This window comes from Lagopus leucura, unplaced genomic scaffold, assembly GCF_019238085.1.
Source record: "Lagopus leucura isolate 7727_CA_CO unplaced genomic scaffold, USGS_WTPT01 201-0_obj-0_obj, whole genome shotgun sequence".
Taxonomy (NCBI): domain Eukaryota; kingdom Metazoa; phylum Chordata; class Aves; order Galliformes; family Phasianidae; genus Lagopus; species Lagopus leucura.
The window spans coordinates 1723-18660 of record NW_024965163.1 but is presented as its reverse complement, the minus strand read 5'-3'; the positions used below and the strand labels follow the sequence as shown (position 1 = coordinate 18660).

The 16938-nt window shown below is 41.2% G+C and overlaps 1 protein-coding gene across 1 annotated transcript; it reads right to left on the bottom strand.

The window, feature by feature from the left end:
• Positions 1-59: 59 nt before the first annotated feature.
• On the bottom strand, positions 60-16625 carry HPS3 (HPS3 biogenesis of lysosomal organelles complex 2 subunit 1). The gene is made up of 16 exons (XM_042892415.1): positions 16366-16625; positions 15483-15977; positions 13969-14155; positions 11904-11989; positions 10311-10500; positions 10024-10116; positions 8388-8496; positions 8016-8197; positions 7516-7693; positions 6575-6805; positions 4712-4897; positions 3589-3777; positions 2629-2736; positions 2074-2280; positions 1429-1519; positions 60-253 (listed from the first exon to the last, which is right to left on the bottom strand). Exons 1-16 carry the CDS (start codon positions 16586-16588, stop codon positions 126-128), a joined length of 2883 nt encoding a protein of 960 aa, XP_042748349.1. The 5' UTR covers positions 16589-16625; the 3' UTR covers positions 60-125.
• Between the last annotated feature and the right edge of the window lie 313 nt (positions 16626-16938).

Sequence of the window (16938 nt, the reverse complement as noted above, 5' to 3'; positions counted from 1 at the left end):
AAAAAGAAGGTGATTTATGTGTAGGCGGATGCACAGAGCTGTTTCTTACATACTACTCCTTCATGTTCTTTTTTTATTCCAGCACATTCCTGGTATGTGAACGCATAGGCTTACTTTCATTGTGTCTACATCAGTTGTTTCCTTTGGCTACAGTGAAGAAGATGTGGCAGGAAAAATGGTGCAGTTCCATCTTCTGGTAGAAGACTAAGGAAATCCCATAGTTCCAGTTCCATTGCAACTACTGATAGGATTTCTGCCAAAAGCAGAGGAGAAAATCTTATTTGGTGTACTGCGGTTAGTTCCAGGAACAAAAAGAACATGCACAATGTCACTATTAACTCATCATCAAGTGATCTAAATATTTTAACTGAAATAAAATCTGAGACATGTCTATTTGGGAACTTACACTGTTATGGGAAATCTCAGCCGTAAACTGAAATTACATCCTAGATTAAAACCACACCAACTCATCACACTTACATATGACACTAATGCTTACAGAATAGTAATCTAGTACTTCACATGCTTCATTGCCAGGGCTCTTCTCCATTTGCTGTCTTCTCAATTAGTATCCTAATTCCAAATTATTTGTGAAATCAGATGTTTTTCAAGCAGCTTCTGAGATGAAGCTGTTAAATAAGATCTTAAATGCTTGTAGCACAGTTGTCACATGAAAACAAAACAATCTGCTAGTATGGCAACTTGTGCTGCACAGTCCAGCCAGGGAATCTGTTCTCCTCTCACGAAGCACACACTTCTGTTTTATTTAACACGCCTATTTTTCTTAATCTACCTTCTTATTCTGCCAAAATTCAATGCACTTGCCCCTCAATGGTGCAGTGTTATTGACTTCTTACACATATGCAACTGGACTCCATCAGTCACTACAGTTAGTTTCACCACTTCTTTATTTCTGCTAACCAAAAAGCAGTAATCCTACCACCCTGCCAAATGAACTCAGATGTTTCATTCTGCTTAATATGACCAACCATCAGTAACACACTGTATCTTTTACAGTCTGTAACCTAACCATGAATACACACTTAACTGCCCACTGGGTTATCAACAGTAGCCTGTTAGCTGCCATTGCTTAGAACCATAAAGTCACTTATTCTAGACAGAAAGTACAATCCGTATCCCTTACTTTAACGATCAACTTCCTTAAACTGCGTCTATTCTTGATCAGTGTAGAAGTAATGATTCCCAAAATGAATTGTTTTCAGTATAAACTGAATGACATCATTTTCTTGAGGATGTTGCAGAATGCTATTCTGATTATGAGACAGCCTGCTGAGCTCTATAAGCTTTAACAATGGAAAACTAGCTCCCTTTTTTCCAAACATCACATCAGTATTCCTTAGAACAATACTTAGAATGTTGGATGCTATACAGAGGCTTCTGGAGTTGAGCTCTGATCAATTGATTTACCTTTTAGTGATGAAATAAGAACAGGACAGTCACTTCTGGTAAGTCTGGTTCTCTCACAAAGTTCTGGGAGCAGCTTGTTCCACAATACAGCCTAGTTCATAAAAACCCATAGCAAAACCGTAAATTAACAATGACTGCAGTTAAGAGTGCGAAAGAAAGTGCTAAAAATACACCAAGAATTAGGTGAGTGCAGATACAGGTAGGCTGACTTATACGATGCTTTGAAACGCAGTAGTTTTGCACACATACATCCAGTTTTCAATATCGTCTTCTCATATTCAACAAATACCTCAACAGTGCCCCCAGAGGTGCCTCTACAGAGAAAAGGATTTGCAAGGGGTATTTTTTTGTTCTTGTTCCACCCAGCTCCATGCAAAGCAACGAGTGATATTACGAGTGATAGATATCTTTTATAAACACAATAACTTTTTTATTCCACTATATTCTGATTTAGTTGTGCCTCCAACTCTGTTTTCATACTTGTTACAACCACAGAAACCATCTTCAGATTTAAAAATAAAGCACAAATTTGGTCTTGAGAACAGTAGTGGCAGGGCTGGGCTATCTGATCCATCTGCAATAAGCATTTTAACTAGGGAAAATAAACAAGCCAAAATCCAGAAGACTTTAACCCAAATTGCTCACCCGACTGTCATCTTTCAGCTCATGCTGAGCGTACAACACAGCAGCAGCAGGACACTGTCTGAGGAGCTGGTCAATGGACTCCTCGTGCTTGCCCAGACGGGTACTGCAGAGAACACGAACGGTGAGGCCAACATTGCCAGCCTCTGCCAGAGGCTCCAGGATAGGCAGAGCTGCAGTTGTATCTATTGACTGACCACATAAAATGGACTAAACAACAACAACAACAAAGACTGTTTGGATTTAACGCGAGTTCTGCAAAACACCGCTAACCATAAACTTAGAGCAACCTTACTTACAATACTTATAAAGTAATATTTATTCTAATAGACATTATTAAGAACTGAGAAAGCTGAGTACACAGTTAATAGCAAAGGTAAGTATCATTGTTGTTGATGTGTCACGTCATTGTTTTTTTCTTTCATGATTTAAGGGGTCTTTTAGTTCAACTTGGATAAATTGAGGGGGGGCAGGCTGCTAGAAAAAGTTGTTAACACATGCATGAACATCTGCAGAACAGATTTGAGCTGTGAATAGCAAGGTTTGGGGATTTCATACCTGTAGCTTTGAAATATCTTCAGGACAATCTTTATCAAGTGGAGATTCCATTGACATTATGAAAGTAACCCATGGGAAAATGGACCCAAAATGATCACAGGAGTTTATCTACAAAAGCAATATAGAAGTTGTAATAAAAAGAAGTATTTTTATTAGTGACAGTTCCACATCAACCGTCCCACTCCCCACAAGCACAGAAAATTTTGTTCTCAAATAGCACCTATTATTTCCTCTAATTCATAGAATTAAAAAATAAATCAGCTTGAAACTTCTATTTATTTCTGTATTTCAGATTTTTCATTCAAAGTATCTTACAATTCATCACCCTGGTATTTCCTCATTTTATCGGTTTTGCAAAATTTTTGTTTGTTACAGAAAAAAAAAAACCACCTGGAAAATTCTGTTTCATTCTAGCCTTGATCTGAAATATCCAGAACCGTGACACTCCTGTTGAGTGTATTTTAAAATATCCTTAAAGAACAAGACTCTCCAAAACCAGCAAAACCTGTCTGGTAAGCAGACACTACATTATTTACTCTCAGGCATGTTTCTTTTAAGAGGCTGCAACGCTATAATGTGATGGAAAGCACAGTCATATCAGCAGGATGGCAAAGCCTTTGACAGCAGCAAATGAAGACAAGCCCAAATACAGCAGCTGTGGGCACAGAAACAGAGCAAAAAGCTTCTTACCTTTTGGAAGACCTCTGCAAGATTCCCTCACCTCCACTACCAACCCTTAAATGAGGTCTGGAAAGGGATGGATCCTTGCTCCACCCCTTCCATCAACCAGGTACACTGCATTCACCTGAGCTCCCCTGGGCTGGCCCTGCCTCCCACCAGGTGCTCCATCACTGGTTCAGGCCATGACTCAGCATTTCTACTCCAAATTGTCCACCATCCAAATACTAAGTAATTGGACAGCTTTAGATGGACAGTACAGTCATAAAACTTCTGAGTTACCAGATCCTCAGTTGTTTTCAGTGGTTTAGTCTCAGGGAGTTGCTTCTTTGATATCCTCCAAACATACTGATAAGTAACCCTCAATAAGAGCTCCTGAAGTACTTCTTCCTGAGAGCATGCTACAAGAAGAGCTTCCCAGAAATCTACCAAAAGTTGAGGAACCATGTCTTCACCATTATTACATAACATCTAGGAACAAAAACATTAGAAAATGACAAGTTAGTGCAGAACGTAGCAATTGTTAGTAGCAGAAATCAGAAGAAACAACAGGAACAGATTTTCACTTAATAGAGGCAGGATTTTAGCACCTTTCTGACTCGGTATTTCTCAAGGGTGCGATGCTACATAATACAATGCTAGAAAAAGACAGAAGTTCATAGAATTTTTTTAACATAGATTTGATTTCTTCCACTGTCAGAACGGTCAGCAGACTGTCAGCAAATATTTATTGACTGCTAATTTGGAGGCTTTTATATATGTCAATAGCTTAGCCTAGTCTTCTGAAGAGGAATCTTAATGCAAGCAAAGGCCGTGATAAGGAAACGCTGTGCATCTCAGCTGAGTGCAATAGTAGGACCACAAGGGAGATGCTCCTGGGCTTAAGGTCTGGTTGCTTGGTGAAAAGGACCTTTACCTGGTTTACAGCTGGCTTTGAAAAAGAGTATTTGTTCTAATGTGAGCTTCACGTCTTTTTGTCATGTCTTTCACAGTAACAGACATTAGTCCACAGCATACTTATATTTAAGTGTACATGGTTTTAATCCAAACAACATTACACTGTAGAATAAAGGAAAAAATATTTTGTCTACTCACAAACACAGCGAACTTCAGTGACCAGAAAAGGTCAGAAAAGCTCTGAGATTAAATTATGCATTCAAGTGACAGGATCAAAACAAAGAACTTAACAACTAATTGAATTTTTTTTTTCTTTTCTCCATTCTTCTTTCCAAAAAGACTGACTTCTGATTTCATAGCCATCTCTCTGCAATGCAGTGTAGCAATCCTCATCTGCCTCTTTCAAAAGAAGTGCTAAAATGTGAGTGAAGGAGCAACCAAGCCCACTTTGCTCACCCATAAAATCAGTTATGTGGAGAAAAGAAGGAAAAAATTATCATATGCCAACCTTGAAAAACATATCTGCTTCTTCCAGCTCGATTTTACTGTTCTCATGTAAAGCCACAGTGGCAGCCACCAGTAATCCAGGTTGCATCACCTTCAGGTGAACAGCAAATTCAGTTGGAATAACAATTCCTTCGTTACACTCTCTCAGGAGTTTTGGTTGCCCAATGAAGCCACAGGCCAGCATTGTCTATAAACAATCAGATATAACTTAAACAAATAACTCAATCCATGCACAGTTCAACTCAGTGAAGTCAGTATTTCTCAGCCAGTCAAGCTTATACAGGCAAATGAAATGAAGTCAAGAGAAATAAGTATTTTCTACAATTTAAAAAATAGTTCTCCAAAGATCCAGGTCCAAACTGCGTGTTGGGTCAGTGACTTGAGAACACCATGCCATTTATCTGAACAGTGAAAGAAACATTCTGATGAAACCTGCAGTTACTGTACACGTGACATAGATTTTACTATGTGTTTACTAGCCAGTAAACAAAGAAGGTGTTGTGAAAATTCACTGACTAGAATGTCAGTGAAATACTTTTCTAAACACCTTTGAAACAATGATCAAAACAAGCTGCACAATATCCAACTCAAAGTGCTTTTGAAGGTAATGTGACAACATACTATTTCCACTTTAACAACAGTGGAGAAATGATGTCTGTACAAACTAAACAATTTACATAAGAAATATAAAGACCTAGGAAGAAAATTCAGACTTCTAGACCTCTACTTGTAGAAATTATCTTTCCTTCATCTTTCTGGAAGCACTGTTTTTAATACTGAACAATGAAATGATTTTTAAAGTTGAGTTGTTTTTGTAGTAGTCAAATTAAAACCAGAACTCCACAACTAAAACACTAAACACTTGATTCTCATTTATATAGCATCCATGCAATGGAAGAGAGGGTGAGCTGGACCGTTTGAGCCAGATGATATCCAGAGGTCCTTTCCAAACTCAACCATTCTGTGAATGTGTATTTTTTCAGCTTCTTTGTAACATGGCAATTTCACCTCACCTTGCTGCAAATGGTTGGAAAGCAGGTGAGAGATCCTACACAACACTGTTGAAACAGCATTCCACAGTTCCCACCCGGTATTTCAAAAAGCTGCTAACTCAAAGCTACCCAAAGCTTTTACTTCTGAAGCTTGACACCTAATTCTGGGATATCAGCTCTCTCTCAGGAAAAGCCCACGCCACAAGCTCTGTAACCTTTGACTATTCAACACTCCTGATCAGCCTTAAGAAGCAGCAATTTACCGACTGGTCTCAGTCTAAATCCACATATGAACATCTATGACTGATTTACTAACATTTTTTCCCCTGTTAACATGGAATTCTTACTTTGATAGCACTGAAGTAGGTTCTGATCTAGACAGTAACAACTGAGTGCTTTAATTTAAGAGAAGATTAGAAATTGTGTAGGGAGACTGCATACAGAAACTTTGGCTTGTATGCACTGCGTAAGGCAATTTTATAAGGGTTGTTTGCATACAGAAGGTAAGCTTTTGTGGGCACACTGCATGTATTGATTACAGATGGAGAGGCAGAAAAATGCTACCACACAACCCTGCCATAATGGTGAAGAGCACTGACTCTGCTAAGCTCCAGTATACTGCATTTCATTTGTAAGAATTAATATCTTCAAATCCTTTGTTTATTGATAAGGCTTTGCAAAGACAGCACCATCCCACTGTATATCAGCCCTGGATCCTACTGTTAATGCAGATGTTCAAGTGGAACCTACACAGAAAATGAGGAGAAAGAGAAGCAACTGAAGGTTATTTTACTGTAAAATACAACCACAAGACAACCCATCGACCTGGGATTTACAAAAAGTGGATAATTCATGCTCTTGGTATACCTTACCTCCTTGTGGGAGTTCATCTCACATTCGTACATTGTAAGGTCTCCCATTTTCAGAGCCATGAAAGCCTTAGTAAGCATAAGGACCACTGATGGCATAATGTCTTCCACTTCACAAAGATACTTCACAGCTGTCAGAGGACATACATTCTTCATGCAGGGACTGCAGATGATATGAGGCAGCTGCGTAGGGTCAGCAAGATAGAATATTCGGAGAACTTTATCTGCCAATTCCTATTAAAAAAAAAAAAAAAAGCCATTTTATAGTTTCAATATTTCACAGAATCACACAATCACTGAATGATTGGATTGGAACAGGATTGGAAGGGACCTCAAGGATCACGAATCTCCAACCTCCCTGCCACATGCAGGGCTACCAACCTCCCCATTTCATACTATACCAGGCTGCCCAAAGCCCCATCCAATCTGGCCATTTCCAAATACACAGACTCTTATGGCTTAAGATAGAAGCAAATACAGCTTAGCTACGAAATCACAGTGCTTTTCCTGCCTTTCCTCCCTGTCAGTGAAATTAAACGAGCCAAGAGTGAAACTGTGAAGAGCTAGAACCATCCACCACACTGAGTCAGTTTTACCAGCCAGTACAATCTGTCCATGATCAAAAAACAGTTTGTAGTGTTGCAGAAAAGAGGAACGAAAGAAATCTGAGACAGAACTTTCCTAGCATGGAAGTATCTGTGTACATTAGTAACATGCATCATGACAGCCAGATCCTTATGTTTCGTGATAGCATTGCAGCTGTTGCTTGCTATTTTGTTAAAATGAGAAAATAAAAACCATGTGAAAAACAATAATTGTAAAACTTAGAAAGCAGTGCAGTATATCAATAGAAATTGTAATTAAAATTTCATATATCGTTCTTAAAATCAGAACTAGATCAACAGATTAAAAAAAAAAAAAAAAAAAACCACACTTGTTTTTACCTTGCTTAATTCTTCATTTAATTCTTCATTAAGAGAGTGAGTTAAATAAAATATTAATCCTCTTTCATAGGTCTGTATTTCATCACTTTCTGAAGCTAGCCGCTCCAAAACTTCAGCCACAGACAAACCTGACATTCGGTAGTATGGCAAAGCCAGGTGGTAATCCTTTGTGTCAAACCTGAAAGCAACAGACGGGAAGTGAAAAAGAGTAAGTAAAGGGACACTTCTGATGCTGTTGGTAAGAACTAAAGTAACACCTAACAGTTGTAGACACACCAGTATCTGCAAGCACATGCTATTACTCAAGGTGACATTGTATTCTGTGTCAGATTGACAATAAAAACAATAGATACGGCACAGAGGACCAGATTAAACTGCAGAGAAACATGAAATCTACGCACAATACCAATGTACAGTAGCAAAGAACGATGGACTTTTATTTTTAGGCTAGATTACTGGAAACAAGAGCTCATCTATGTCATCTGACATCTAAAACATACCTGCTGTAGCAGTCTCCTAAGAAGGCACAACTTTCTCTGAATGCTCTCAGAAGTTCTTCTTTGTCATCTGATTTAAAGAAACTAGGGTCCATTATTGCTGCTCTGACTAGTAAGTGAGCCTTGCTTAGGAGATGGATGCAACTCTCAGTTCTTACATTTTCATAAGTTCTACTATAATCTACCTAGAACAGACACAGGATATACTTAGGGTACTGGTAAAAACAATGCACAGGAAGAATTCTTGAGAGGGCAGCAGCCATTTGAAATAGGATTATGGGCTATTCACAAGAAATACATTACTGTATACTCAGCACAGAGATTAATAGTACTTATTTTCAGTCAATCAAAACCAAAAGCAGGAGGTAGCAATACCATTTCTCTGTAAAGTTGGATGGTTGAAACAGTGTTTATAATATACAAATTCCAGCCAGGCTCCAACTCAGAAATGGTTCTGGATCTGTTGTTATCAGCCTTTCTGGAACTAGAGAAAAGGAAAAGATTTGAGTTGTCAATGTTTAAATAAACACTATGCAGCCAAAAGAAAATAAATCAATCATATGACAAATCCATAAACAGATATGTTTGCAGGCTAGTAAACACTTGGCAGTTAAATTATAAATTCAAATCACAATTAATGGCTAAGGATAAATAGGCACTTTCATACAGAATGGTTAGAAACCAATACATACAATGGTTAGAAACCAATACATAAGAAGCTTACAAGCTGAGTAACTGAAATTAATTAAGATGCTCACTCTTTTTGTAAAGATTTACCACACTTCTGCCCCTGCATCTAAATACAAGTGTCTGCTAAGATACGATGTAAGAAAGTACCTGAACACTTTTACTCTAGCACATTGGCTGGGTCTTCAACTGCCTGACTTTAAAGGACCACCAGTTAGGGTTAGGGTTAGGGTTTTTTTTTATTTGAGATAAATATTTACAAATTAACATGCACAGTGCAGCAAGGAGAGACAGCGTCGTGTTTTACATGTACCCTGCTTTTTGAAGAAATTCACACCAGGACAGGGATGCCCCTAAGGGACTGCAGCCCCTGGAAGACCCTTTGCCAGGCAAGCTGTGGTGTGGACAACCACAAGGGCTGCAGGCTTCCATTACGTGCACATTTTCTCAGCCTCCTGAGGCTGCCTGTTGCCAGGCTGAAGGAATTGTGAGGGACTGAACATAAGCTCTGGAAACACATGCAGACCTGAGTCTGAGAAAGGGACAGGTTCTTTCATGTGTTTGAAAATGGAGGTCAGAGAATGTTTGGCTCTTGAAATTTCTGTAATACAACTGCTCTGTGGTTTCCTTATGTCTGCTGTCTACATGCTCAAATAAAATCCATGAAGGTCAGCTTAAAATACTCTTCATTCTCAACTGCTCTGGTATTTTTATTAACATTTGTTCCAATTTCTGTAATCGAGCAGATTTTTACAGCAAAGCAAACTGAGGAAGGGGCAAAATCTAGAACTTCGATGATTAAAAGCCCTCCTCTTCAAAAAAAAAAAAAAAAGAACCAACACAAAAACCAACACATTATCAGGTAGGCAGACATGTTCAAATGTTTACACTCCTCTTAAGAAAACTGCCAGTTCAAAGACACCCGAGAAAGGGAACAAAAATAAAAAAGAAGAAAGAGAGAAAAGACCAAAGTTTAAGTTTCAAGACAGGCCGGTTCTGCAAACATCGTCAGCCGCAATATGGGAAATCTCTGCTCCCTCCATTCAGATTTATACAGGAGAGTATGATTTTTGTTCTAAGTGTACATGATTTTACAGGTTTTTAAAATATTCTATTAATCCTCTAGAATCTTAAACAGCAATAATAGATTGCAGCGATACACCTGCAGACCATTAAATTAGAATATGCCACAGGCTGATGTAAAATATTAATTTTGGATGTTATTTGTCATAGCGAATAGAAACAAATGGAATTTCAGTATGAAACACAACTGCCATATTGCTTCTCCATTCTTTTAGAAAAAATATGAGATATGCACCTTCACAGTTGTATCAATGCATGGATCTTCATCGCGAGCTGCTGCTGCACTGCACCGCACTGTGTAACACTGCAGGCTCTCACAAAGAGGAAAGAAAAACTGATGAAGAAAAAAAAAAGAAAACTTGAATTAATCCAGCACAAAAACTAGACAGAATCAGCTCTGTGATGCAGACAGATGGGCATTCTGCACTAAAACATTAATCCACCCAGAATGACCGAAGAGGCTGCGAAGGACTCATAAATGAGCCAAAGAGGAAAATATATTAAAAAAAAAAAAAATAAGAAAGTTACCTTGTAATGACATGCAGGAACTGTGGAGTAAGAACTGCCTGCTCTGACCTCTCCGAGTACTGGTAAGTAGAAATCAGTTCTACTAACTTCCCAACAGAGTAGAGATATCCAACATGAGGCAAAGAAAAAAAGCAGAAGAGACTCAGTAGTCCTCTCTTCTCAGTTTCCTCTTTTGCTGTCATAGAACTCCCTAGACATAACAATAAAAAAGGCATCTCATATACTTCATAAATCAAAACCATTCTGTTTCTTTGTGACCTGATGCCTAAACTACACTCTCAGACGTGCCCAAGTTCCAGACCAGTTTTATTAGTAGCTATTGAAAAGAATATGAACAACAGCATATCAGCAGGTAACAATCAATTTGTTATCTCATCGGAAGTAATTTACAACAGAAGCATGGATGTACTCACAAGTGAAGAATTTCCATAGATCGAACAGCACATGGAAACTGGGAAAAAAGAAACTGGGAAAAAGCGGGGAGATCTAGATGAGATACAAAGAAGTTTTTACAGTAAGGTTGGTGAGGTACTGACACAGGCTGGCCAGAGAGGTGCCCTGTCCCTGCAGACGTGCAAGGTAAGGCTGGATGGGGCTGTAAGCACCTGATCAACCTGTGGGCATCTCCATTCACTGCAGGGGAGTTGGACCAAATGACTTTTAAGTGTCCCTTCCAACTCAAGCAATTCTATGATTCTATAATTCCAGGCAGAGTCATTAGAACTAAATGTCCATGAATGGAATGAGCAGCCTGATCATTCTTAGGTAGGCAAAGCCTGTGTTCAGATTCTACAGACTTTCTTGTTGAAGTCTATAAATCACAAGGGAAAAGTTAGCTGGAGTTGAATAACAAGTATCAACTCTTGGAAAGGGTAGATAACTGCAGGACAAGGGGAAGTGGTTTGAAGTCGAGGGAGGGAAAATGTAGGGTTGGATGTCAGGGGGAAATTCTTTACTGTGAGAGTGGTGAGGTGCTGGAGAAGCTGCCCAGACAGACTGCGAATGCCCCATCCATCCCTGGAGGTGCTCAAGGCCAGGTTGGATGGGGCCCTGGGCAGCTTGGTCTGGTATGAAATGGGGAGGTTGGTGGCCCTGCACGTGGCAGGGGGGTTGGAGATTTGTGATCCTTGAGGTCCCTTCTGACCCTGACCATTCTGTGAAGTAGCTTCTTCATTTCAGTCACCTGCAGCTTAAATATGGCTTTGCTACCAGAAAACTAGAAACTGGGTGAGCAGGAAAGACGATCTGATATAAAGCATTTTTCCATGGTTATGTTGAGGCTTGAGTGAGTGCATCTTAGTCAACCCCTAAAATTAGTTTTCACTCCCTTCTATTTTAAAGCTTGAAATAGAGATAACCTGTACCTTAATATTAAGATTTACTTCTCTGATGTCTGCTATTAACTCTGAGAGGCATCCTAATATCATACAATAACACTGAGGATAACTTTACTTATGCGACATAAAAAGTGTCTCTTTCGTGATACAAAATTAGTCACTGAGAACCACTGAGAGTAGTCTTTGAATAGACTTCCTCCTTCAGCGTTGCTAACTGGTATTTTAACTCATACTGCTCCCCCACATGTGCGCTTACCTGTCTGGTGAACAGGGAGGAACTGAACAGAGTGCAGCTTCGTCTCTTCACAAAAGCCAAAAGGGGACTGGTCTGGTGTAAAATGCCTGGAGGGAAAAAACACAACATGGGAAGTCAGTAAGAAGCTATCGTCTACTCCAAGCAAGTAAACAGCAACAGCTGTAACACCCAGAGTTGATGTTTTTATACTCAACTATCCTTCATTCCTATTGCTCATACAGATATCTTAGCAAGGCCAAGAAACACGTAGCACAGCTAGAGGCAACTACCTCAAGTTTTTGCAACCAAAAATCCTTTCTTTGCTCCTCCACAAGTCATGCATTCAATGCTGGGATCTGATGAATGTCACGGAGTTATCTCTAGATCTGTGTCCATGACAGGAGGAGACAGGCCCACAGGCCCAGAAAAGAGGAGGGGAGTGTCAATGGTTTTGGGCCGTTTCAGCCCAATTCTGCGACTAATGGGGCTGGGGACCCAGAGACCCACACCTTAAGAAAGGGAAAAGGGGGAAGGGTAGGGAGACGGGCCTACAAATGAACAGTGGCAACAATCTGAGGAGGAAGGTTAATTTACTACATTTGATATTGGAATGCGAGATAACACAATATAATACAATGTATAATTAGAACCGAGGCTAATAAATCAAATAAAATGAGACAGAGAGAGTGTCCAAAACCAAAGGCCTTATTGAAATCGAATTGAAAGCGAAATGGCTGGGGAGCAAGCCACACACGCCGCCAGGCAGCACAAAAAAAAAAAAGAGACCAGTCCCGTGACCTGCAAGGAGTTTTATCTCCCCCTCTGAATGCAAAGTCCTCTGGGGTATGCAGTTCTTCTCTTCTGAGAATCGGGTACCTGGAAAATTAGCAGTCCACAGAAATGGGGCATTAACTCCTTAACTCCCGGTGCTTTTCATGATGTTATGATGTGGAGTACCGATAACAAAAATGGTAAAGCCATGACAGTGCTGAACACACACTAAAATGGATCTGAACCATTATTTAACTTCTTTTTTTTCCCCATCCCTTCTTCAACTGAACACAACGTAACATGGCACAGCCCTCAGTCCTACTTTTCTTTCCTATTGCATCTCATCCTTTTCCTTGCTTTGCTTTGGAATTCACAGCTGGACTGCAATACCAATGCTTCAACAGTTTTAGATAAAAGTTTAAAGGATTTGATTACTAACAAAACCAAAGGTGTTGTTTTTTAGGGCTGAAGATACTTAGTAAACTCCCCGTTCCCAGCTGCACAAAGGGAGAACTTTTTTTTTTGGTAAAAAGTACTTCAGTAACCATCGCTTCAGCTGGAGTTGAACCCCACAGAACAAACAAGCAGAAGGCAGTGCCTTGATCGCTGTCAGGACTGGTGATTATTTCTGACTGTCACGTTTTGTAGTAGGCTTGTTGTAAATATTAAGAAAATTGCACACAAGTTACTCCAGAATAAGGTGTGTAAAACTGCTCTGCTAGTTTGGCATGAAAGTATAAGAACTGTGGGTGGCCAAATGCTGGAAAAGGCTGCCCAGTAAGGAGCTACTCAAACTCAGCTGGATCGAGTCCTGGAAAGCCTAGTCCAGCTGATCCTGCCCAAGCAAGGAGATGTTAAGGAGAGGGACTCAGCAAGTCCCTTCCAATCTAAACGATTTTGTCATCCAGTATGCTGAGAAAATACCATCCCTCCTGATACATCACAAGCGAAGCTGTCATGTGCGCCCTTCATGGAATACGAGGATGTACAATGAAAACCGGTATTAAACATCACCAATACTGCAAAATCACCAGTTAAATCGCATTTAACTGTGCTAACTAGCCACTTTCACAACATTAAATAAAGCTTAGGATTCGCAAGGCCAAGTAAGGATCTTCATTTGCATCACAGTTATCTTCTCAGCAGACAAAAAAAAAAAAAAAAAAAGCAACAACATAAAAAATACACAGCACACAAACATCCCAGAAGCCAAAATACCAGGATTTTCCTTTCAGCAAGATGTGAGCTCATTTTGGTTACATGGAATTACTAACATAGCAGTTAAGCCTTGCAGGGGAAAATGCATTTGTAATACCGGAAAAGGAGATACTGCACTTGAAAGCGCTTTTTGCCTTCTGTAGACAACTCTGTGGACTCAAGTGTGATGGGTATCTTACAAAGCTTACTTTCTTCCCCAAGCAGTTCCACTGGCTTCTGACATGTGACAAACTCATCTAATTCAAGCTGCAAACTATGAGCTGCAAGGTCTTCATCTTTTATACCTAAACAATGGAAATGTATCAAAGTGTTCAAACAATTCCATTTAGCAATAAGAAAACACTGACACTGATACAATATCGACTAAAAACTTCAACCACAGGAAACTAATTAGCATTGGCTTCCACAAACTATGACGTTTTGAGACGAGCTACACTAGAAAACAAGAACAATCGACTTTTCACATAAACCATATCCTGGGCTGCCTCAGAAATGAAGCCAGCAGGGCAAAGGAGGTGGTTCTCACCCTCTGCTCCCCCAGTCCTTCACAGAGCTACATTCAGCTCCGGGCCCCAGCACAGGAACACAGGCCTGTAGGAGTGGGGACACAGGAGCCCGCAGGGATGCCCAGAGGCTGAGTGCCTCTGCTGCAGGGACAGGCTGACAGCCGGGGTTGCTGGAGAAGGCTCCGGGGAAAAATGATCGTGGCCTTCCAATAGCTAAACAGGGCTTATGAAAAAGATGAAGAGACTTTTTCCATGCACGTGGAGAGACGTGACGTGGTGTAATGGCTTTAAACCGAGACAGAGCAGAGTTACATCGGATATAAGAAAGAAATTCTTCGCTCAGAGGGCAGCGAGGGCATGGCACTGCTGCCCAGGGCAGCTGTAGGTGCCCTATCCCTGGGGGCAGTCAGGGCCAGGCTGGATGGGTTTGGGCACCTTGTCTACGGGAGGTGCCCCTGCCCACAGCAGGGGTTGGAACTGGACGGACTCTGAGGTCCCTACCAAACCACCCATTTTGTGACTCTATTAAAAGGCAAGCTGCTCAGTATAAGGCAAATCCAAAGCAACCTGTGCCGTAAACAGCCAAATAACAAATAAAAAAAATGTTGTCATTTGGTTGAAAAGGTTTTCAGAAAGAAAAAGGTGGCTATGATACAAGGTTGTGTGATCTTCAACACACCTAAGTTCCAGAAAACAAATCCTAATTGCACCCAAAAATGTTCTGAACTTTTCTATTTGGCTTTAAGTATTGAAAACAACCCAGTGTGAGTTGTCTGCGCTAAAATCCATTGTCCACCAATGAAGAAAACTCCATTTGATATCTTTCCCATCTGAAATTTTATTGACCTCTTTTTTTTCTTTTTTTTTTTTTTAAGGTGTAGTTTCCATTTCAAGAAGCACAAACCTTTTAAAATTTCTTAAATTATAAATGAAAGATTTTCTAAGAGCTTTCTGCTGTTGATCTGATTTTTAGGTGGGAGCTAATCAGGTTAATTCCCACACATTGCAAGCAGGCAGTATGTAAAGACATCACGTTTGAGCCTTCTTTATGAATGACAGTAATCAGCAGATTCTCAGTCTGAAAAAGTTCAATATCTGTACTTACCTCCATCCACCAGCTTTTCTGTTGTACTAACTTGATATGCGCATTGCTCTCCCCTGTCTTCACTATGCTGGATCAGGTCCAGTTTCAGGATTAGAACATCCAACTCTGTTGTTATCGCTATGTGCCTAGCGCAAAATGCAACTTCGGCAGGAATGAAGTTATCAGTGTGTAAAATTAAGGAGCGTTCAAAGTCCAATACTGTCAAATTCTGGTTTATGACCAGGTATTTCAAACAGAACATGACTAGCTTATTCCTGCAGCCCACAAGAAGATCTCCATTTACAGGACAACATGAAATACACAGCGGAGGATCTGAAAGTGCCATTTCCACTATCGACATCTGCTCTTTTAAGGTTTCGGTGTACGACTCCTCCATCTTGTGACCCACCATCCGGACACAAAAACGAGAACTGCCTGCAGACACGCATCGCCACTTCACATAAGCTCTTAGGAAAGTTGCTTTGCTTTTCTCTTCAATCGTCACCAAATAGTCTCCTTAAGGGAAAGCAGAAGGACTGTTAAGTCGTTAAAGAACACACGACAGCGTTTGAGCTGCTTACCTGCGAACCCAATAAAATACATTACAAAAAGTATCTTAAATTCTCAGCCCTCACATAGCGTTCCGGAGTACAGCCTTTACCGGGTTTTCTTTAATGAGAGATCTCGAGCGCAAATTAATTCGCTAGGTAAACGCACTTCACGTGCTGTTAAAGGAAAACACACGGCTCCAGAGCTCCGACGCTACCTCGACGTGGGCCCACTGTAAGAGCAGCGCTCTTCTCAGAGGAGACGCCCCGGCCGGGCAGCAGCTCCGGGCTCCGCGCTCGCACAGGCCACCCGCCCCCGCCCTGAGGAACTTCGGCCCCGCGCGCCCGGCACTGACCTGCACGGCTGTGCGCCATGCGCAGCACGGGGCCCAGGGTGGCGAAGGAGCCCAAGGGCTCGCAGCGGCCCTCGCGGCGTACGGCGAACACCTCCACCCCGCAGCTGGCCGCCGCGCTGGCCACGAACAGCACGTCGCGGCCGCGGCAGAACTGCGCCGGCTCCTGCTTGCAGGGCACTACTCTCTGCGACCCGAACGGGTGCAAGTCGTAAAGCCGCACCATGGCCGCCGAACACCGGCACCGCTCGGAGGTTTCCTGCGGCGGCGCTCCGCCTCGCCACCTTCCGCCTCCGCGCGCCCTTCCGCAGCGCGCGGCGCTCCTCGGGGGCGGGGCGCAGGACGCCGAGCGCAGCTCCGTGCCCCGGGAGGCCCCGCCCGCCCCCTGGACAAAAAAAAAGAACACACAATCTGTGAAGAGAAGCATCTGCTAATTAACTCCAGTCAGTTGCATCCAGTCCTTTTCACTGAAAACCATATGGCTTTTCTGAAAAACAAAACCCAACCCACCCAACCAGCCAGAAACAAAAAAACCACACCACAAAATAACTGCCCGCAAATAGAAGTTGTATTTTC

What these genes read in the sequence shown, in the direction of transcription:
- HPS3 (XM_042892415.1), bottom strand. Translation starts at nt 16,588, where the DNA reads ATGGTGCGGCTTTACGACTTGCACCCGTTCGGGTCGCAGAGAGTAGTG. An exon ending in AGAAAAGCTGGTGGATGGAG is followed by an intron (nt 14,156 to 15,482) that starts GTAAGTACAGAT and finishes TCCATTGTTTAG; the next exon opens with GTATAAAAGATGAAGACCTT. An exon ending in GTGCAGTATCTCCTTTTCCG is followed by an intron (nt 11,990 to 13,968) that starts GTATTACAAATG and finishes TTTTCCCTCCAG; the next exon opens with GCATTTTACACCAGACCAGT.